This window comes from Thermobia domestica, chromosome 8 (assembly GCF_964235325.1).
Source record: "Thermobia domestica chromosome 8, izTheDome1.hap1.1, whole genome shotgun sequence".
Taxonomy (NCBI): domain Eukaryota; kingdom Metazoa; phylum Arthropoda; class Insecta; order Zygentoma; family Lepismatidae; genus Thermobia; species Thermobia domestica.
In genome coordinates this window covers 95,101,520-95,125,440 of record NC_137461.1, presented here as the reverse complement: position 1 = coordinate 95,125,440, position 23,921 = coordinate 95,101,520, and the positions used below count along the sequence as shown (strand labels likewise).

Genomic DNA, 23,921 nt, shown 5'->3' with positions numbered 1-23,921 from the left:
AACGTTGGCAGAAGATCATCGATGCTGATGAGGACTATTTTTGATCTTTTAGGTACGTCTTAGCCCTTTGGTGACATATCGATGTTCGAAGGTGGTGGGTGAGAAAGCGATATAACTTCCTTGGTTACCTTTATATATACGTTCTGTGTACAAGGCCTTAAATTGAAATAGTTATGCATAAAGGTATAATGTTTGTTCTTGGTTAAACATGATAAAAACTGCCTGGAATATAATTTATGGAGAAAAAGCTAAAATTAATAAATAAAATAATAATAATAATAATAATAATAATAATAATAATAATAATAATAATAATAATAATAATAATAATAATATGAAGAAGAAGAAGAAGAAGAAGAAAAGCTAAAAAGCAGTGTTTTTATTTTTCCGGAAGGAAACCTAAATTTTCCGGCTTTTTTCAGGCCTCAAAAATACTAACTGCAACACGTTCTTTTTGTACATTGTAGCTGGCTCCCTTCAAGAACGATGGGCACCTCCTACATAAACCTGCTGGTTACACCCCTGCCCAGCAGTAATGTAAAATTTCGAGCAGTTTGCAGCAGGAACGTAGCAGGAACGATTCACATAGTCAGATTGTGAAATTTTGAAAGTGTCCCGACCAACTTGACGCTTATAGTATTTGTTGCTCTCAAACCAGGCCCCTAGCATGCTTCATTAGGGGGGTGAAGAAATGAAGACTGATGGAGCAATGACAAAGACATCAAAGAACACCATAAAATTGTACATTTATCTATTACTTACAGAATCCGTGTTTATTTTTAAATTATCACAACTGTAATTTTGGTTTCATTTTTGGAAGCGTAATACAAGCTCTTTGCGAGATACTTTGTTTCATATTAATATTGAAAATGGAAGTATTTATTTTTCTAACCTTACAACAAAATTATATTAAATCAATTTTAGGTTTTATCAATTCAAAATAGAAATATATGTTTTTTTTAACGTTTGCACTTATTTTTCTACCCTCCAAAATAAGCGGGACACTGCAGTTTATTAATAGTCACAACTAATATTATGGACTATGATATTGTTGTTTTGAAGTGCACCTGGTATCATTGGATGCTTGTCATGATAGCAATAATAGGTTACTATTTGAAAGTCTTGAAACTGATAAAGACAATGAAAGATATTTGGGACAAATAGCGAAAAACATGATTTTACACAGAAATGAGTAGAATTCGTAAAGTTGAATTTAATTTTGTAAATATAATCGGAAGAATTTAATTGGTTTTGAGTCAGTTTGAAAATTCTCTTCTGCGTCACTTTTAGAGGGGAAGAAAGGTAATTTATGTGGCGGCAGTATCCCCTCTAGCCCCTCCTTGGCTACGGGGCTGTTTCAAACAATCCGAGACTCAAGAACATTTCGAGAGTATCGAACACTTAGAGCGTCTCAAACATTTCCATAGTCTCGAACAATTCAAATGTATTGAATTTTTCGAGAATCTCGAACACTTCAAATGTATTGAAAATTTCGAAAGTCTCGAACACTTAGAGTGTATCAAATTTCCAGTATCTAACACTTTAAGTGTCTCGAATATGTAGAATCCTGAACATTTCAAGTGTATTGAAAATTTCGCGAGTCTCGAACGCTTGAGTGTCTAAAACATTTATATAGTATCGAATACTTCAAGTATTTCGAACATTTCGAGTCTCGAAAACTTCAAGTGTCTCCAATTGTAATGCGCCGCTATTGTATTGTTACACCTCAGCGCATTACATAGTATTTTGAACAAGGGAAATTTTGACACTGGTCTGTATCCTCAGATACTAATTCTCAGATACTAAAATTAAAATATACATGAAATTTAAATTTTTCAAATCGTTATTGGATAAAGAAACTGATATAAATTATATAGTAAAGAAGATATTTTGTGAGTTAGTTAATATGGATTATAGTAAAATGTGTTGTTAAAATATGTGTGCCTCGAATTAAACGTCGAAGCTCTACCAATTGTAGTTTATACTTTTATATTTTGTGTAAAATTAATATATCAGATAACATAATGTGCAGTCTTGTGAAACCGTGTCTGATAGATTATTGTATGTTGCCTATATGTATATGAATTGAGATGAAGATTCTAATTTCTATTATTAAAACAGCTTTTTAAGAATTACAATGGCACAAAGATGGTTTTTAATAATAGTGAAATATAGAAAATGAATATATAGTAGGTATAAATAGTATAATAATATGTGATGAGTGTATGCTAATTATAATGCATAAATTGATGAACAGGCTGTTAAAAGAGAGTTCGGAATTGACCTTCAATTAAACTATTATATAACTACTAATATGTTGTTTATTGAATATTGAAAGCAACATATTTGTTTTTGAAACATCAAATTCATGTCACGGTGCTAGTCAATTTGTAGCAAAGGGAAATTACTTCTCACGGTCAATTCGCAGCAGGAATCCGTGGTAGCAGATCCATCTGTTTTATTGTGTCTTTGCTGACTTTTATCTCGTCATTTCCTTCTGGCATGTACTTGCCGCTTATATCTGCTTAGATGTAGGCGAAGTTCGTCAACCTTGAGACGAGTCAGTGGAATTGTGCGTGAAAAAGCATGTTCATTGGATAAAATGAATGAATTTCAAAACATAATAGAATAGATGAGAATGTCCTCTTCGCAACCGATTTGAAATAACATTTCCCGCCAACTGTCATCCCTGCTCTTGAATCAGGAAACCCAGTAGATGTAAGTAGTCGGTGGGAGAGGGGTGGAATAAGAATCTATCTATACAATGTAATCTCTTGAAAATTACAGCTGTTCATTCCTCTTTATGTGAACCGTATACATTGATGTCTATGCTGTCTATTCAAATTTATTTTCTACATTTGGACATTTGGTTGATAGATTTCTGGAACTATACATTTCTTTTTTCCCTTGTTTAAGTTCTCTTTCGGTGAAGTTGAAGGAAATTTATTCCACCTGACCGTGTGATTCATGTAGTAAAATGCTAGCTGCTAATCACTTTTGACCACGCCCCACTACACTCAGTTTCTTTGGCGCTCAGTTTTTCCATATTTACATCACCAAGCTGTGGGAAGGAGTTGTTTTCTTTCTTCCTTTATTTTGCTACTTGAGGATAGAACAACATGAGTGTTTGGTTAATTTCCAACACATTAAATATTACCTATATCTATTTTTATTACATGAATGAGAGAAAAGATGAATAAACACTTCTGCACATGAAATAACAGTTTTAAATGAAACTTTAATATTCCTGCATTATACTATACTGACTGATAACCAAGCCCGAAATCAGAGAGTGGCTAGGGGGCCTGGCCCCCCGAGAATTTTCATGGCCTCTCAAGACCTCAATACAAAAAGCACAATTTAGATACTTGTAATAGAATTTTTAATGACTTTGCTCTCCCTAACATATTCATGTCCACCCCAAAGCTCTGTGTCTAGTTCCGGGCCTCCTGATAACTACCGTAAATTGAAAATATTATCATGAACGCATTTCATTCTACCATGGACGCAGGATTTTATCATTCCATAGTTGCCCCTAAAAGATCATCAAAGGGTGAAATTTTCTACATGTATTATGTCACATTAAATAGGGCTGTTCCGATAATCGAGTAATAAATAACAATTCCATAAAATTTCTAAACCGTTTCGTGGTTAAAAAAAATAATTTTATCTACTTATCGAACTTTCCAAATTTTCAAAATGTTAAACATTTGAAGTGTTCTAAATTTTAGAAACTTTCAAGTCACTCGGCTCGAGACTGGAAACGATTGAGAAACTCGAAGTGTTCGAGACTCTCGAAATGTTCGAGACACTGGAAGTGTTCCATATTCTAGAAATTTTCAATACACTTGAAGTGTTCGAGACTCGAAATGTGGAAGACACTTGAATAGTTCGAGACTATAAAAATGTTTTAGACACTCTAATGGTTCGAGACTCACGAAATGTTCGAGACACTCGAAGTGTTCGAGAATTTCGAAATTTTCAATACATTGAAGTGTTCGAGACTCCAAAAGTTGAAGACACATGAATAGTTCGAGACTATAAAAATGTTTTAGACACTCTAATGGTTCGAGACTCACGAAATGTTTGAGACACTCGAAGTGTTCGAGAATTTCGAAATTTTCAATACATTGAAGTGTTCGAGACTCGAAATGTTGAAGACACTTGAAGTGTTCGAGATTATGAAAATGTTTTAGACACTCTAATGGTTCGAGACTATCGAAATGTTCGAGACAATCGAAGTGTTCGAGATTATCGAAATATTGGAGACATTTGAAGTGTTCGAGACTCGAAATGTTCGGGATACTTGAAGGAATCGATACTATGTAAATGTTTTAGACACTAAGTGTTCGAGGCTCGCTAAATTTTCAATACACTTGAAATGTTCAGGTTTCTACATATTCGAGACACTTGAAGTGTTAGGTACTGGAAATATTTGCGACATTCTAAGTGTTCGAGACTTTCGAAATTATCAATACATTTGAAGTGTTCGAGATTCTCGAAAATTTCAAACACTTGAATTGCTCGAGACTCGAACTGTTCGAGACACTTGAAGTGTTCGAGACTATGGACATGTTTGAGACACTCTAAGTGTTCAATACTCTCGAAACGTTCTTGAGTCTCGGATTGTTTGAAACAGACTTGTAGCCAGGGAGGGGCTAGAGGGGATACTGTCCCACCATAAAGTACTTTTCTTCCCCTCTAAAAGTGACGCAGAAGAGAATTTTCAAACTGACTCAAAACCAATTAAATTCTTCCGATTATATTTACAAAATTAAATTCAACTTTACGAATTCTACTCATTTCTGTGTAAAATCATGTTTTTCGCTATTTGTCCCAAATATCTTTCATTGTTTTTATCAATTTCATGACTTTCAAACAGTAACCTATTATTGCTACCATGACAAGTATCCAACGATACCAGGTGCACTTCAAAACAACAGTATCATAGTCCATAATGTTAGTTATGAATATTAATAAACTGCAGTGTCCCGCTTATTTTGGAGGGTAGAAAATTTAGTGCAAACGTTGAATAAAACATATATTTCTATTTTGAATTGATATAACCTAAAATTGATTTAATATACATAATATACATTTCTTCACCCCCCTAATGAAGCATGCTAGGGGCCTGGTTTGAGAGCAGCAAATACTATAAGCGTCAAGTTGGTCGGGACACTTTCAAAATTTCACAATCTGACAAAGTGAATCGTTCCTGCTGAAAACTGCCCGAACATAAAACTTGCTACTAAATAAACAACGCCGTTATTAACGCATCACATGAACCAGCCACTTTTGACGCGGAGTTGGCCGGGATATAATCTTAAAATTTCCTAATCTGACTAAAAAAATCGTTTCTGGTACGTTCCTGCTGAAACTGCCCAAACATGAACATTACTGCTAAATAAATAACGCCTGTTATTAATGTTCCAAACGTTCCGGTCAACTTGATATGAGTTGGCCGGAACATAATATTTACTTTTTAAAGTATCGTAATCTGAATGTGTGAATCGTTGGAGTTGATTTTGAGTTTAACGCCCCGTTCAGCAGCGACGCTATATACGACGTGGACATACTGATTAACGTGGAATCCGAACCACATGAGCTCCTGCCGGTAGCCGAACCCGGGCCTCCAAAGCCAAACTCGCCTACGCTAACCGCATAGACACGGAGGACCTCTGTGAATATTTTGAGTTTGCATATTTTGTCCTGATAGGAAAAGCATTTTCCAGAACAGGATTGTTGGTCACAACAACCATAATAATAATAATAAAATGAGTTTTGAACTTGGTACTCTACGTTTTTAACTTCATTTGAGGGAATATTTTTCCTATCATTATCCAAAAAATTAGTTTTCTTTTCTCGTACATATTTTATAGAGATATACATAGCCCACCTTTATATGGTGATAAACTTTAAGTGGGGACCCTTCAGATGAATATAAAATTATTACTATGTTAGTTTTAAGGTAGGCACTGGTCGTTTTTCAGCTTTACTTGAGGGAATATTTTGCTCATCTTTATGCGAAAAATTAGTGTCAATTCCTCGTACATATTTTAAAGAGATATAGGTATCCCACCTTTGTATGGTGATAGAGTGTAAATGGGGACCCTGTAGATGAATATAAAATCATTAGTTAATTAATTTTAAAGTTGGCACTGGTCGTTTTTCAGCTTTATTTGAGGGAATATTTTGCTCATCTTTATCCGAAAAATTAGTGTCCTTTCCTCGTACATATTTTATAGAGATATACGTATCCGACTTTTGTATGGTGATAAAGTGTAAGTGGGGACCCTGTAGATGAATATAAAATTATTAGTTAATTAATTTTAATGTTGGCACTGGTCGTTTTTCAACTTTATTTGAGGGAATATTTTGTTCATCTTTATCCAAAAAATTCGTGTTCTTTCCTCGTACATATTTTATAGAGATATACGTATCCCACTTTTGTATGGTGTTAAAGTGTAAGTGGGGACCCTGTAGATGAATATAAAATTATTTGATTATTCATTTTAAAGTTGGCACTGGTCGTTTTTCAGCTTTATTTGAGGGAATATTTTGCTCATCTTTATCCGAAAAATTAGTGTTCTTTCATCATATATATTTTCTAGAGATATACGTATCCCACTTTTGTATGGTGATAAAGTGTAAGTGTGGACCCTGTAGATGAATATAAAATTATTAGTTAATTAATTTTAAAGTTCGCACTGGTCGTTTTTCAGCTTTATTTGAGGGAATATTTTCTTCATCTTTATCCGAAAAATTAGTATTCTTTCTTCGTACATATTTTATAGAGATATACGTATCCCAGTTTCGTATGGTGATAAGTGTAAGTGGGCACACTGTAGATGAATATAAAATTATTAGTTAATTAATTTTAAAGTTGGCACTGGTCGTTTTTCAGATTTACTTGAGGGAATATTTTGCTCATCTTTATCAGAAAAATTAGCGTTCTTTCCTCGTACATATTTTATAGAGATATACGTATCCCACTTTTGTATGGTGATAAAGTGTAAGTTGGGACCCTGTAGATGAATATAAAATTATTAGTTAATTAATTTTAAAGTTGGCACTGGTCGTTTTTCAGTTTTATTTGAGGGAATATTTTGCTCATCTTTATCCGAAAAATTATTGTCCTTTCCTCGTACACATTTTATAGAGATATACGTATCCCACTTTAGTATGGTGATAAAGTGTAAGTGTGGACCCTGTAGATGAATATAAAATTATTAGTTAATTAATTTTAAAGTTGGCACTGGTCGTTTTTCAGCTTTATTTGAGGGAATATTTTGCTCATTTTTATCCGAAAAGTAGTGTCATTTCCTCGTATATATTTTATAGATTTATACGTATCCCACTTTAGTATGGTGATAAAGTGTAAGTGGGGACCCTGTAGATGAATATAAAATTATTGGTTTATTAATTTTAAAGTTGGCACTGGTCGTTTTTCAGCTTTATTTGAGGGAATATTTTGCTCATCTTTATCCGAAAAAGGAGTGTCCTTTCGTCGTACATATTTTATAGAGATATATATAGCCCACTTTTGTATGGTGATAAAGTGTAAACGGAGACCCTTTAGATGAATGTAAAATTATTAGTTAATTAATTTTAAAGTTGGCACTGGTCGTTTTTCAGCTTTATTTGAGGGGATATTTTGCTCATCTTTATGCGAAAAATTAGTGTTCTTTCCTCGTACATATTTTATAGAGATATACGTATCCCACATTTGTGTGGTGATAAAGTGTATGTGGGGACCCTGTAGATGAATATAAAATTATTGGTTAATTAATTTTAAAGTTGGTACTGGTCGTTTTTCACCTTTATTTGAGGGAATATTTTGCTCATCTTTATCCGAAAAATTAGTGTTCTTTCCTCGTACATATTTTATAGAGATATACGTATCCGACTTTTGTACGGTGATAAAGTGTAAGTGGGGAGCCTTTAGATGAATATAAAATTATTAGTTAATTAATTTTAAAGTGGCACTGGTTTTTTTCAGCTTTATTTGAATTAATATTTTCTTCATCTTTATCCGAAAAATTAGTGTTCTTTCCTCGTACATATTTTATAGATATACGTATCCCACTTTTGTATGGTGATAAAGTGTAAGTGGGGACCCTGTAGATGCATATAAAATTATTAGTTAATTAATTTTAAAGTTGGCACTGGTCGTTCCTCAGCTTTATTTGAGGGAATACTTTGCTCATCTTTATCCGAAAAATTTGTGTTCTTTCCTCTTACATATTTTCTAGAGATATACGTATCCCACTTTTGTATGGTGATAAAGTGTTAGTGTGGACCCTGTAGATAAATATAAAATTATTTGATTATTAATTTTGAAGTTGGCACTGGTCGTTTTTCAGCTTTATTTGAGGGAATATTTTGCTCATCTTTATCCGAAAAATTAGTGTTCTTTCCTCGTACATATTTTATAGAGATATACGTATCCGACTTTTGTACGGTGATAAAGTGTAAGTGGGGAGCCTTTAGATGAATATAAAATTATTAGTTAATTAATTTTAAAGTGGCACTGGTTTTTTTTTTAGCTTTATTTGAATTAATATTTTCTTCATCTTTATCCGAAAAATTAGTGTTCTTTCCTCGTACATATTTTATAGAGATATACGTATCCCACTTTTGTATGGTGATAAAGTGTTAGTGTGGACCCTGTAGATAAATATAAAATTATTTGATTATTAATTTTGAAGTTGGCACTGGTCGTTTTTCAGCTTTATTTGAGTGAATATTTTGCTCATCTTTATCCGAAAAATTAGAGTTCTTTCCTCGTACATATTTTATAGATATATACGTATCCCACTTTTGTATGGTGATAAAGTGTAAGTGGAGACGCTTTAGATGAATATAAAATTATTAGTTAATTAATTTTAAAGTTGGCACTGGTCGTTTTTCAGCTTTATTTGAGGGAATATTTTGCTCATCTTTATCCGAAAAATGAGTGTTCTTTCCTCGTACATATTTTCTAGAGATATACGTATCCCACTTTTGTATGGTAATAAAGTGTTAGTGGGGCCCTGTAGATGAATATAAAATTATTAGTTAATTAATTTTAAGGTCGGCACTGGTCGCTTTTCAGCTTTATTTGAGGGAATATTTTGCTCATCTTTATCCGAAAACTTAGTGTTCTTTCCTCATACATATTTTATAGAGATATACGTATCCCACTTTTGTATGGTGATAAAGTGTAAGTGGGGACGCTGTAGATGAATATAAAATTATTAGTTCATTAATTTTAAAGTTGGCACTGGTCGTTTTTCAGCTTTATTTGAGGGAATATTTTGCTCATCTTTATCCGAAAAATTAGTGTCCTTTCCTCGTACATATTTTATAGATTTATACGTATCCCACTTTTGTATGGTGATAAAGTGTAAGTGGGGACCATGTAGATGAATATAAAATTATTAGTTCATTAATTTTAAAGTTGGCACTGGTCGTTTTTCAGCTTTATTTGAGGGAATATTTTGCTCATCTCTATCCAAAAAATTAGTGTTCTTTCCTCGTACATATTTTATAGTGATATACGTATCCCGCTTTTGTATGGTGATAAAGTGTAAGTGGGGACCCTGTAGATGAATATAAAATTATTCGTTAATTAATTTTAAAGTTGGCACTGGTCGTTTTTCAGCTTTATTTGAGGGAATATTTTGCTCATCTTTATCCGAAAAATTAGTGTTCTTTCCTCGTACATATTTTATAGAGATATACGTATCCCACTTTTGTATGGTGATAAAGTGTAAGTGGGGACCCTGTACATGAATATAAAATTATTTGATTATTAATTTTAAAGTTGACACTGTACGTTTTTTACCTTTTATGGAGGCAATATTTTGCTGTTATTTTCTGAAAAATTAGTCGCTATATATATGAAAATTAAATTAGATACTACACATGTTAGCATATTATGTGCATATTAAGTTAAAGACGTGAATCGTCATTGTCATTACACTAAAAGTACCGTGATTGGTTTTGATAGTACACATTTAAAATGTATACTGCCAACCCTGGGAAATTTCGTTTTGTCAGCGGACAAATGTCTGCTAAAATCACCGCGGTGCCCAATCTGTCATATTAACCTGAGCCTTAAATGTTGTTAAGGAATTACCTGGAACAACCTATCAACACAATATCCATATATTCGTTTAACCCAGCTCAGTAGGGTGCGAAATCGCGGGGGGACGGAGGAATTCCCCCCCCCCACCAAAAATTTTATGCTTGCATTTTCCTCGCACCAAATTCTGTAGGTGGGGAAGGACAGATGGAAAACAAACGCCATAAATTAATAAAATGAAAAAAACTTCATAGTCGCACCTTCTAAATAGTGCTAAAATAAATTAGTAGCATGTCTATAACTTCCTTATAGGCTATAAGGGGTTTCTATAAGGGAAAAATATTTAGTGCACTGCAGACAAGCGTCTTGATACAGGGAGTAATGATAGGAAGTTTGATCAAATAAAGGGGCAGGTAATCCAGGATTTAATAGACGAAGTGGAAAGAAGGTTTCGTTCAAATATGTTCTAAAATGCTTTTCATTGTTTGAAAATAAAGATCATAATAGCATGAGTGGTTTATACGGTAACATAGACGTAGGGTCTATATAATGCAGTTAAATTGTTTGGATTGAATTATGACACTGCAGTGTCAGAATGGAGAGAGTACAAGTCAAGTTCTAAGTTGGTAAATGACTTTGGACCCAGGGGCGGGTTTTCTGGGGGTGGGTTGCAGCGGCGGATCTTTTTAAGGGGCACCCGGTCACGTGCCCTGCCATTCATGATCTAAATAGAACTGCAATTATTAAATCAGTACTAATACATTAACAGAAACTTTTTTCTTTCTTTCTTTTTCTTTTTTTTCTTTTGTAATGTTTGGATTTATTCCGCCACAGCCGTGTTTACGAGTGAAGGAGGCTGTGGTTATGCGCTCTCGTAGGATAGACGAAACTTGGCAACACAGCGACGGTTGCTTTTTGGCTGCGGACTTACAATCTTTATGCTTTGACAGTAGCCCTATCATCAGAGGTGGAAGGGATCTTATGGCTATGTGCATTGAAAACGGGCACAGTAATGTTGAGACCTGTCGCATGAGGCGCTATGCTCTGCCTTATGGAACATACAGCGGCGAGAAGGTCGCGACAAGGAAAGTCAACTCTGTACAGAGGGTAACGGAAGGAGGGGGAAGGAGGGTCAAGCCATTTTCAGAATTTGGTGATGGAAAAGGTTTATGCTTGGCCTTTCCGAGTGTAGCGAATGACATATTAAGGGTTGCCACCATGGTGCAGTTAATTTACAATACATTGACCTAAAATTTACACGCATAAGTTACCAATCGATATCTGCAATCGTATTTTCAAATAGTGAGCTACACTTTACGTATATAATGTTTTCCAGAAAAGTAATTAAGAAACCACACATAATTGAAGGAAATGGACATATAGTAGTTGAAACAAATTGTTGTTGAAAACAAATAAATAATTCGTTACCCAAAATATCAATCAGGGGCGTTTTTACACATGGGCCAACATGGGTCATGGCCTGGGACAGCGAGTTTTCTGAGATCATTTTATTTAATACCAGCTTTGGAAATTTCAGGTATTTATTTATTATGCATAGTTATGGTGATATGAAACGGAATTATTGCATTTGTAAATATATTTTTAAAAAAATCTGCTTGGCAAGAAGTAAGTAATTAACATTCTAGTTATTAATTTACATCAATTATTTCCCCTCTCGTATTGTTGACACCTTATTCTTTTATCGTAATTTTAAAACATTTCCATTGTTGATAAACTTCCAGAATTACTTACAGTTTTCAAACATCAACCGAGCCGCCAACGCAAGAAATTTGAATGTTTCAATGTTGTATTATTATTCTTGAACTTGGCTGATCTCATGAACTTGGTTTCATAATCAGCAACTGTCTCAGAATTTCTATACTGCAAGGGCGCCCATCAGGGGGGAAAAGGTGGGGCGCTCGCCCCCTAGAGGAATTGTACTTCAGAATATCGAAAATCCAATATAATGTTTACATTAGTTACAGCAAAATTTGAAATTATTTTTGAAACGTCGCTTATACTTGCACCCCCCTTGGAAACCACAACATGGGTGCCCTTGCTATACTGGTATTTAATTTATTGTTATTGACGGGACGGCATTTTTACAATGGCTCGAAGGCGGCAAAAATGTTAAACACGTCCCTGAATATCACGCTACTGATCTTCAACGATTGCAGGATTCAAAAAATGGTCACTCCTAATGTTATCATAGTGTGCAGCAGTAAATTATTTCAGATTATGGTAGGGGGGCGGGAGGCAAGACTATCCACCGACATAATTAAAATTTTAATTAGTATTTTACTATAGTAGATTATTAATATATATAGGCTATATATATATATATATATATATATATATATATATATATATATATATATATATATATATATATATATATATATATGGCCCTAGTATGTAGGTATTTTGGATGTGACCCACCACTTTTAAATTCCACGAGCCGCCACTGGTGGGTTGTAATACTGCTACTTAGAGCTACTTTTAAGAGCACCAAATTCCGGGATGGGTTTTATTTATATATAAAATAAGAAAGTTTTCTCTTCTGAGGGGGGTTGGGCTATTGCCCCTGGATCCGCCCCTAAATGGGTCTATTTTAAAATTATGGGATGCTGTTACTGCTGCTGATACGTGGGTTTCGTCTGACCATCACACATCCAACTCTCGTTACACACGGAAAGAAAGTGAAGAGGAGAAGATTTTTCTAAGATAAGACGTTATTGCAAACTACATATCAGGCCTATAAATCATTCAATACTCGTACTATTGTGGCTCTCCCCACTAGTCTAGTGGCTAGCACGCAAGTACCATCTTTGGTGTACGGAGTCCCGGGGTCGATTCCTGGTGGGAGAGCATCACAAAAATTTGAACGATTACGGTGGTTCGGATTCTACCTTAAACTGTAAGTCCACATCTTATAGCCTCGCTGCTGGAAAAGGAATGCTAAACTTAAATCACCAAATCAATCGTATTGTGCTTGTGCTTTCATTTTTTAAAGTTTAGCGTCCTACGAATATCCACAAATGCTAAGGAAGGCGGTCATGATGATATAAATGATAATGGTAGATTAAGAAAGTGGAACGAAACGGTAGGACTCCGAGAAAACCCCCATACACAGTGTTTATATACCACAAGTAGAATTTGCCGCAAATTAAGATGTCATGCACCTGACATGAACGCTCTATCACTGAGATAACGCGGCTTTTCGTTGTGCCTTCAAGTATTTGTGTTGAAATCATATATGTTATTTATAATAATACATTCTTCCTAATAATACGATATAAATACATAGTATTATTTAAACTTATATAGGTGGCCGGATATCTGAGCGATCAAACTGAAACACTAAATACAGTGAAGAAACGTGAATTTCACAAATAATAATAAAAACTATACTCTGACTCTACAGTTCATGGGACTATGGCTGGTCAGGTGGAGCGCTTCAACTTCGTATGTCTAATATTTGGTTAGCACATCGGTTCTCACGCGCTATTATTTCTGACTTCTAGATCTCACACTACTATTTTTGTGAATGTAATTCTCCTTATGATGGTAAACACAAGGGGACTGTGCTCCCACGGGAGTCTAACTCTGGCCCATACGCACCGAATTGTATATTAAATGCAGTAGATAAGTGTAGTAATTTAGGTTAAATGAATAAATACCATTATTAAAGTATTTTAAATAACAACGACGACTAGTTTGAACATTTATTATTATTATTATTATTATTATTATTATTATTATTATTATTATTATTAATAATAATAATAATAATAATAATAATAATAATAATAATAATAATAATACATGAATATTTCAACTTTTTTGAACCCCCACTTCATGTGTGAAGCACAGTGAGGCATTAATATGGACCGCTGAACTTATTCCCTTCCCCCCCACCACCACCACCATTTTCAAATGATTTCGCAACCTGGAAATAGTGTTTCTTTCAGAAAAAAATCCCGAAAGAGGGTATTTTAAAAGTAAAAAGGGGAATTGTAGTTAAACATATGTTTCTTGATATCCTGATTTTCTCTGAAAATTTACCTGAAGGGTATTTTGCACTTGACTATGTGTGTATGGAGCGAAAAGCCTCGGCTCACCCTCTGAAAGAAATACTGCTTATCAATAACACAAGGAAATCACAATATTATGAAATCCAAACAGTAGCCAGTAAATATCGCATTTATAATTTTGATTTAATAAGTTAATATTTCACTTACCGGTAAATGTACACTGAGAAAAAAAATGTATGTGGCGTACTTAAAATGCGTAATTCCTGTAGTTTTTGGAGTTTGGAGAGGCAATGCAGTGCGTTCCGGCAAATCAGCTTGCTGTCAGAATTTAGTTCGTGTGCAACACTTGTCACTTCACAAACATTGTGCATTAATTTTTAATTAAAAATTTGGTTCCGTCTATGAAACGACTATTAATATGTTTTATCAAACCAGATCAGGAAAAAGGATCAGGGATTATTTACTTTCATTATTGACTGTGTTCTCGCAAATCGCTGTGGATAAGCATTCTGGCGAGGTGGCTATTCACTGAAGCACTTGAAGCCCTGGGCAGTGTATATACCTAACAAGCAGCATTTTAAAGGTGGAGCATGGCCATGAACTCTGTTCCGATCGGCCATCCTGACTGAGTGACTGAGGTTTTACCTGGTACCTTTTGTCAGGCCAGGGTCGCTGTCTTTTCACTTCCTTGCCCCTCCTTTCTCTTGGTCTCGTTAGTCGCTTAATGACCTAAATGCTGTGAAACAAAAACAAGCAAAATGGTGTTGTATACGCTACAGCTCAGTTCATAGATAACAGTGGATGACTATCCAAATAAGCCCCAGAAATGTGGGGGCAGTTGTTGCCCCCCTGGCCCCCTAAGTTACGTCTATGCATTGATGCTCACTTGAATTAGTTTCAAGGCTGTTTGTGAGTAAATACTTTCTTCAAAATAATGTTAAAAATTATAAAAAGATTTTCGAGACATTCGAGTCGAGTCGAGACGTTTACGAGCAGTCTCGACTCGACTCGAATTTTACATAGTGTGTCTCGACTTGTCTCGACTCGAGCGCATCCCTAAAAACAGAGCACAATTAATATGTATGCACAGAAAACATACCCTGCCGATACAACTAGTTGATGGAGAAATAAACCCAATAAATTCCTTGAAATTGAAAGCATTTTATATGTCAATGGAATAAGAAATCACTGGTAGTGATTAGTCTTTGAAAAAGAAGAATTTCGTTGGGTCCGATTTCGAATATGTTATTATTTTCCTTGTTTACTTTCATTTTTAATATTCCCGCGCAAACAGCACCTTGCGTGTGTCTCTTTGTCCTCTCATTTTCATACTTTCATTCTCAACGTCGTGATTAATCCAATTGGGTAGAAAAGCGCACTTAACTAAGCAAACTCATCACAATTACAACGCTGAACACGTATTTCAGACTTTGACAGTTTCCGATTTTGAAAACGCTCCTGAGTACACTATACGAAACCATTACTCGAAACTTTGTGTATCACACTGTCATTAACAAATCGTAAATAATAACTTTCTTTAAATAATAAATTAAAATTTTTAATAAATGTATTTCTTTGCAAACCAACAACAATATTGATTTAATAGGGCACCAATTCTTTTACGGGGTGCCGCGTCGTTTACTCGTTTCCCGACACCTTATTTTCTTCTTGCTCGTTTGGCGCCCCCTTGCTATCAGCGCCCGGGGTAAACGCCCCGTTCGCCCTCCCCTAGCTACGGCTCTGCTGGGTATACTGGTTTGTGTTAAAATTGAGTTATATTAGCACTGTCTTATTTTTCTGTGTAATAAAAAAGTGACAAATCTACCGTCCATCTTTCAGACCAAATGCAGAAACATACTACTTTATGAATGAATTTGCCTGTTCGTTGAACGAATTGGAAGAAGGAGTTGCTCCATCAGACTCTAGAAAGCGGCCCGATCAACGTATGATGGAGGAAGGCAATTGGGATGATGCTAACAAGGAGAAACAGCGATTGGAAGATAAACAACGCACCACCAGTAAATTTTATGAGAATGAAAAACAAGGTAAGATTCAACTTTCGTTATTCTATCTGAAAACAATGGTCACATGAATAGTATAGAGTATATTCTGGAAAGCTCCACAAAATACTTAAGACATTTATGATAAAATGTTTCCTCGTCGCCAAAAGCGCCTTTACATCGCCGTGACGTGCATGTGACCGCGCAGTACTCCAAGGAAGGGATGGTTGCATAAGAAATTCTGATTAATTTTAGAGAGATTTTATTTTGACTAGGGAATAACGTAGGTATAGGGAGTAAAGGCATAGATTTAATGCACTGCCATCTCTGAAAAGATTCGTACTCTCAGCTTTTCAATTTATTGTCTTATATGTTAATTTAATAACTGCTAACAACTACTACTAGCGCTTTTCACTCTTCAGGAATTTACTACGACATGTTCACAGGACACTTTTCTAAGTCCTAAATGTGTGCGTGAGTTATTTCATTCGCCTCACTGTCCTTATTTGAGAAAGGAAACTGATTACGCTGAACGTAAATATGCTTCCCTGTTGTAAAGTAAGGGCCGTAATAAATGTAAATGAAGTTCTTGTTATTAAATAAAACACAGAAGTATTTATTCCGTGTATAGCACAATATAATACAGTAACTAAGCAACATGATAATTACTAACGCCCGCACCGCAGGATTTTTCCAACGGGGGGGGGGTGAAAGAAGGACCGATATAGAGTTTTTCGATTTATTGCCCTATATATATTAAAAGTCATAACATTTATCATTGATAGCGTATATCGTCTTACTTTTTAACATCGCCATTGTAGCCTATTAGTCAGAACATTCATCTCCAGACATGATGTACAGAGAAGAGAAGGAAGAAGATATGAAAAGTGGCGAAACTAATTTGAGTGCTCCCTGGATCATCGATTAACTCATACCCGCCCCCTGTCCCTCGCATTTCAGATGCTGCGTTATATATATATAGTTCCATGTGAGAAGGGCCCGACAAAAGGGCGAGGATAGAAAGGCCCGAGTCAAAACGGCCTCGTCAAAAAGGCCCCACGTCAAAAGTAGGGATGCGCACGAGTTGAGTCGAGTCGAGATTTAAGCCTGTCTCGACTCGTCTCGAGAAAATGTTGTCTCGACCCGACTCGAATGCGAGTCGAGACGTCTCGAAATTTGAGTCGAGACAAAATATACAAGTTAAAATATACACACACACCAGCCAGACCATTATGACTACCTACCTAATTGTTAATATGTCCACCTTTTGGCACGGATAATAACGGCGACACGTCTTGGCATGGTCGCAATGTTCCTTGGTGGGTCGCTGGAGAGAGTTGGCACCACATATGCACACACAGTTCACCTAATTCCCGTAAATTCCGGGGAGAGGGTGATGTGCCCTGACGTCACGTTCAATCACATCCCAGATGTGATCGATTGGGTTCAGATCCCTAGAGTTTGGGGGCCAGCATATCACTTGGAACTCGCTCCTGTGTTCCTCGAACCACTCCATCACACTCCTGGCCTTGTGACATGGTGCATTATCTTGCCGAAAAATTCCATTACCGATGGGAAACATGGTCGTCATGAAGGGGTGTACGTAGTCTGCAACCCATACAGCATGTTTGCTTACCGCAAGCTTGCCTGTCGCTTTCATTTGATTTTATTTCGCTTTGGCTTATACACAAAAGCTTATTTCTGCTTAGCGCAAGCTGTAGTGCGGGCAACCCACGCTTCACTTGCGAGACGCTTTTCTTTAGATTGAAGTAAAAAGCCAACGCGCGTTCGATTTTCAGTTGTTCTCAAAAACCACGTGACGCTGACCTCTTAACTTTCGGTGACAAGGTAGTGTTCGCGTTGTTAGCGTCTTGTTAGCATTCAGCTTGAATAAAGGACACACTTAATTATTTTTTTAATTGTGCCGTCTAGTACTCTAGTACTCTAGTCCCACGTACGTATAATGTCGCTCTTTATTTCCTCATATTTCGGTAACCATGAGGCATAACGAATTACAGTATTTATGTATAAAGCATAAATGTGAACATAGATGGCAGCAGATTTGAACCTACTTATTTTGCGAAAGAATACAGAACTGTTGCAGATATTTTAATATAAACTTCTAGTATAACTTACAGTATAAACTTTATCTGACCGCTGTGTTTAAAGTATAAACATTTTTCTGCGTTTTTATATAAAAAGGTAGAAATTTCAAGTACTCGCGGCTAATATAACAACATATTTAATATTTGTAAGAAGCAACGGTGCGTTGCTTGTCATACTCTCGATCGATATTTAATTCGATCCAAACAGCTGTGACGTACCAGACGTCAGAACAGCTGCATTTTGTTTCCTTCCTGTTCCTCATCCCGGATTCTTTCTCTTGCATTACTTTTGAGCTCTGTCCGTCAGACTTATCTAGTCAAGGGCGTCCAGTGCTACGAGTTTGGCAAGTGAATTTATCCAACCTTGACGGCTATCCAAACGGGTCGTCTTACCTTTGCTTCATTTCATCTCATTTGATCAGGGATTTCACACACAAACACACGTAATTACGGCTTCGTGCCGCAGGTCTCGTGTTACTCATGACGGACTCTGGCAAAGCTACTGGACCACCTCTAGAATGCAGACACGGAGGTTTACCACCTGTTTTCACAACTCCCTCTGCTAGCTCCACGAAGGTGGAGAAGCGGAGAGAGCACAGCGAAAGACGCCGCCGAGCCTCAGAGCGCTCAACTGCCTCAACAGTGTCAAATGCATCCAGTAGGCCACGATCAAGATCGCCACTGAGTCAGCCCAGCTATGCCAGCAAAGCAAAATCTCCTCCTGCTAAGAAGCAACATACCGCTAACGATTCAGAGTTATCTGACATGGACGCCGAAAATTCCACCTCCTCGCGCCGAGCATCAGCAACCAATATCTTGCCAAATCAACAATCTGCATCTGTTTATTGTTTTCTACTTCAGAAATACGATCCTAAGTATTCAAACGAAAAGTTCATCATCCTCCAACTTAGGAAATATTTGCCCAGCCTTCCACTCCAGGAAGTTGTAAAAACGCGAAACGGTTACATATTGAAGTCCACCGAGCCCGATTTCCTCACGACAGTACGCAATAAAGCCTCTTTTGAAATCTTTAGTACCAACTCCATTATTACGTCTCTGTCTTCTTCTCGACGGAAACAGCCACCTCCACCTAGGCGACCTCCAATGCTCTCTGTCGTGATTCGAGGAGTTGATCCCACGTACTCCGACGAGGAAATCCAAGAAGAACTGCAATATGAAGGGCATACCATTAACAAAGCCATTCGTATTCGCAATAACACCGGGCCAACCTACATGGTTAGAATTCTCACATCCAGTCAGGACACTATCGATACTCTTCTCACTCAAGGCGCCCTCATATACAAGCGACGACATAGGGTCGAACCTTCTCGTTCACCTGCACCCTTACCCCTTCGTTGTGAGCGGTGCCAAACCTATAACAGCCACGCAACGGCTGACTGTAAAAATGCATCTGTCTGTGGTTACTGTTCTGGCCCACATCATACGCGCCTTTGCCCTAACATGGAACTCCCGCCTAAGTGTCCCACCTGTCAAGATAGGCACCCCGCCTACAGCTATAAATGCAAAAGCAAACCAAAGCCTGATGAAACGCATCCAGAATTAGTTGCTCCTCTCCGTACCCAGTCTGCATCCACCAACACTGAGAAACATGTTGATGATCCAGTCACGGTAGGCAAACTATTAGAATTTCTTACCCTTGCACTCCAGAATATACATCCTTTTAATCGTCAACACGTTCTTCACCAGCTTACACTTGCAGCCAAATTAACCTTCAACGTCTCTCTATATGCTACATATTCAAATAACTATGTTCATTTTCATACTACACGACATGAAACAACTGTTTAACCTGTGTATCAGCATGGATCTGTCATTCTTATTCTTAAATATCCGATCTCTTCCTAAAAACAAAGTTCTTTTCCAGACTCTTTTACTTGAAGAGCATATTACAGCCTTCCTTCTGAACGAAACTTTCCTGACTAAGTCTGTCTCCTGCCGCATTCCTAACTATACTTTAATTCGTCATGATAATCCACTACCGGCATTGCGAGCTAACGGCGGAGCTGCTATAGGCTTCCGACACACCATCCCATTCAGGCAACAACAATGTCCCGTTTTACATTTACCAGAGCATGTCATTACCACTCTATATTTTAAAAACATCACGATCACTTTAGCTACGCTCTACATCAGACCAGGCAATCCAATTCCTCTGGATTTCTTCTCACATATCTCCACTACCTATCGCCACTATATAATACTCGCAGACATCAACTTCCATAGTCGCTCCGCTCAAGACTGCACTCGTTTTACAGATTTCATCACAACTCATACTACAGGAGTTATTCTTGATCTTCCAGCTGCCACTCGCCCAATATCGAACACCACACCGGATATTGCAATTACTTCTAATACGCTCAGCACACGTTGCACTATCACCGTCCTTGACTTACTGGGTAGCGATCATGCCCCAATTAAACTGACATATCATACAGGTCTTGCTCATCAACAACACCAACTGCCAGCCCGTCTCTCATCCCGGTACGATAAAGCCGACTGGCCGAGTTACCGCTCTTATCTTTCCACCGCTATTGCATCTTACCAAGCGCCCAATACTTCAGACGAACTCACTACTCAAATTGACCATATTACCTCTGCTATTCAACAAGCCTCTGCTCTTTACATACCACAAACAGAATCCATACCATACCGTCCAAAATTACCACCACAGTACCTTCCTCTGATCCGTCAGTCACGGCAAGCTTATCGTGAATATCTCCGTACACGAAACCCGGATGCACTTCATCACCACCATCAGCTACAAAGAACTGTTCGAAATTACCTCATAGCATATCGCCAAAGGCAGTGGGTGAAAACCTGCAACCACCTTGCTGACACAACTCATCCCACGGTGTATTGGAAGCGTTTTAACGCTTTGTGTGGTAAGTTCTCGAAAACCACGTATCCTCTTCTTGTCGATGGAAAACCGTTACACTCTGATTTGGACAAAGCAAACGCTTTTGCTGCACACCTTCAAGGCATATTTACACCTCCTGCACAAGTTCATGTCTCCCGTTCTCATCCTGTTACCAGCATAAATACGGACTTACACCACTTTCAGCCAGACGCCAATCATACTCTTCCACCGCACGTTCTAAATGTCCCCGTTCAGTCGGAAGAAATCACAGCTGTGGTTCAGCGTAAGCGAAACACTGCCCCAGGCTTCGATGGAATAACTTACCGGCATATCAAAGAAAGTCCTCTTGCACTACTTCATCTTCTAGCACTTATCTTTACGTTCATTCTTCGCAGTGGCTTCTACCCTACTGACTGGAAAGTTTCAAAATGTCTAATGTTTCCGAAACCTAACAAACCTCCAAGTGCCGTTTCCTCTTACAGACCAATCCAACTAACGTCCACATTCAGCAAAATCTTTGAAAGGATCATCGTTAAAAGATTACATCCCTATTTAAACGATAGACATCTCATTCCTACCCATCAAACTGGTTTCCGCCCTGGTTACTCTATTAATGATCAGTTGCTCCGTCTCACGACGCTCATCACCAACCATTATAATCTGCTTCAACCATCCTGCCTTCTTCTGTTTGATCTCGAAAAGGCATTCGATAAAGTGTGGCATTTAGCGCTCATTTACAAGCTAGTCAGACTCCGACTTCCTATGACTTATATACGACTCATTTATCATTTTCTTGTTTGCCGTCTTACTTACGTTGCCATAAATTCTGAGCTTTCACATCCCATTTTTCTGCTCTCTGGCGTCCCACAGGGATCTGCTTTATCGCCTCTGTTATATCTACTTTTCGTTGCTGACTTTCCAGACCTACCACGCACTGTCCATCTGTTTCAATACGCCGACGATACGGCATTTCTTGCTCTCTGCCGCACCATTCCGCAAATCAATATCGCACTTCAGGAAGCTATCAATCGTTTTACACACTGGTGCCGAACATGGAACTTAACAATTAATGCCGGTAAAACGCAAGCGATAGTTTTCATCCCGCCTCGTAAACGCACAAAAGTACATCGTAATCCAACACTCCTTTCATTACATGTCAATGATATACCACTTCACCCTAGCAAAACTGTCACTTATCTTGGCCTAATTTTCGACCATCATCTCACTTGGACCCCTCACCTCAACTCTGTTAAAACTAAGGCTTATAATAGACTAAATCTACTCAAGAGACTAACTGGAACTACTTGGGGTCTCTCTTCCCGGCTTGTTCTCAATACTTATAAAGTTTTCCTTCGGCCAGTACTTACTTACGGTTTTCCAGCCTGGATGTCCGCACCACCATCCTATTATAACAAGCTTGCAGTACTTGAGCGCCATGCTTTTCGCCTTGCCCATCGTATTTCATTACCTAGTCCCACCCGTGATCTATACTCTCTCATTACATTTCCTATTCTTAAATTTCACCTAGAAACTTTACGCAGTAACTTTCTCACTGATCGCTACTCCCGTCACCACCCACTGCTTCTCGACACTATGCACTACCTTTCACTGCACCCGTGCAGACCTCGTTACTACTATACCCCTTTGCACCTTCTTTTCACGCTCTACTGCTACACTTTACCCCCTAATCATCTTGACCTGGAACTCCTGGATGAATATCGTATTCATGCTCATCTCTCTCACATATTTCCTTCATATACTGCACAGTGATCTTCCTTTGTGACTAACAGGGCTCCCTCTGTCTTCATCAGCCTAGCGTCGCCCCTAGGCAGAAGATAACAGCATTTGTTCATTTAACTTTTCCCACGTGTTGTGACGTGCTTGCACTTCATTCCATCCTCCATGCCCATCTCATCTATCAATATATATAACTATCATACTTCATCGTCTGTGTTATGTATCTAGTACTATAAGTTTTTTTTCTTTTTCTTTTGCTAATTTTCTTATCGTACCTTCAATATGTTTTCTTGTCTTGTTGTTATATGTTTATATTATTACCTTTTCCTCTACCTGTATGTATGATTATGATCGCAAAGATCATAATGTCCGTTTATACTCATATGTATATTATGCTTTTAATAAATGATGCAATAAAATAATATAACTGTAGAAAATGTAACCTATACATCCCTTAGATCCTCTCCCAATATACGGCTTCCACCCTTTGCCTCAATATCCCATTCCTAAAAGAGGGCGTACCCCTCTAAGAGGTTGCTAGCTTCCGAGCTAGTTAAAAAAAAACGTTGCTTGTCACAACTAAAACGTAACAATTATACTTATTTTGATGTTTTGCAGAAGCGGATCACAGACTTGGGTGTTTTCACGGTTGTGCATTTGCTTCAATAATTGGAAAGGCGAGGGGAAAATATATTGTAGCATATAGATTGTCAGACTGTTAAATTATACTGATTTCATACTGTTTTATCTAAATTCGCTTACTGCAAGCTTCCATATAACTTGTTTGGCGTGTTTTCGCTTGCAATAAGCTTATAAAGTTTGCCATTGATGAGGATACGCTTATACTTGGATTGCGTTTGAGATAATTTGACTTGTGTTTAACTTGTGAAGACAAGCTTGAGCAAGCCTTGCCCAGATATAACTAACTAGCTTGCCCCAAGCTTGCAGCAAGCTAATTGGCTTGCATAGTATAGCTTGAGGCAAGCTAATTGACCTTGCAACAGCAAGTTTGTGGCAACTTGCAGCAAGCTTAAATTGCTGTCTGGGAAGCAGCGTGCGGTACACCTCGGCCGTCATGGTGCCTTGCTCGAGTTCCACTAG

General features: G+C 37.4%; 1 protein-coding gene across 2 annotated transcripts in view; it reads left to right on the top strand.

Annotated features, from left to right (window-relative positions):
- Positions 1 to 23,921, top strand: part of LOC145693093 (oxysterol-binding protein 1-like) — a 327,552-nt gene that overhangs the window by 275,322 nt on the left and 28,309 nt on the right. For both annotated transcript variants that reach the window (XM_081768782.1, XM_081768781.1), the window contains one exon: positions 15,940 to 16,145. In XM_081768782.1, coding sequence (XP_081624908.1) covers positions 15,940 to 16,145 — 206 coding nt within the window. The remainder of the gene's footprint in view (positions 1 to 15,939; positions 16,146 to 23,921) is intronic.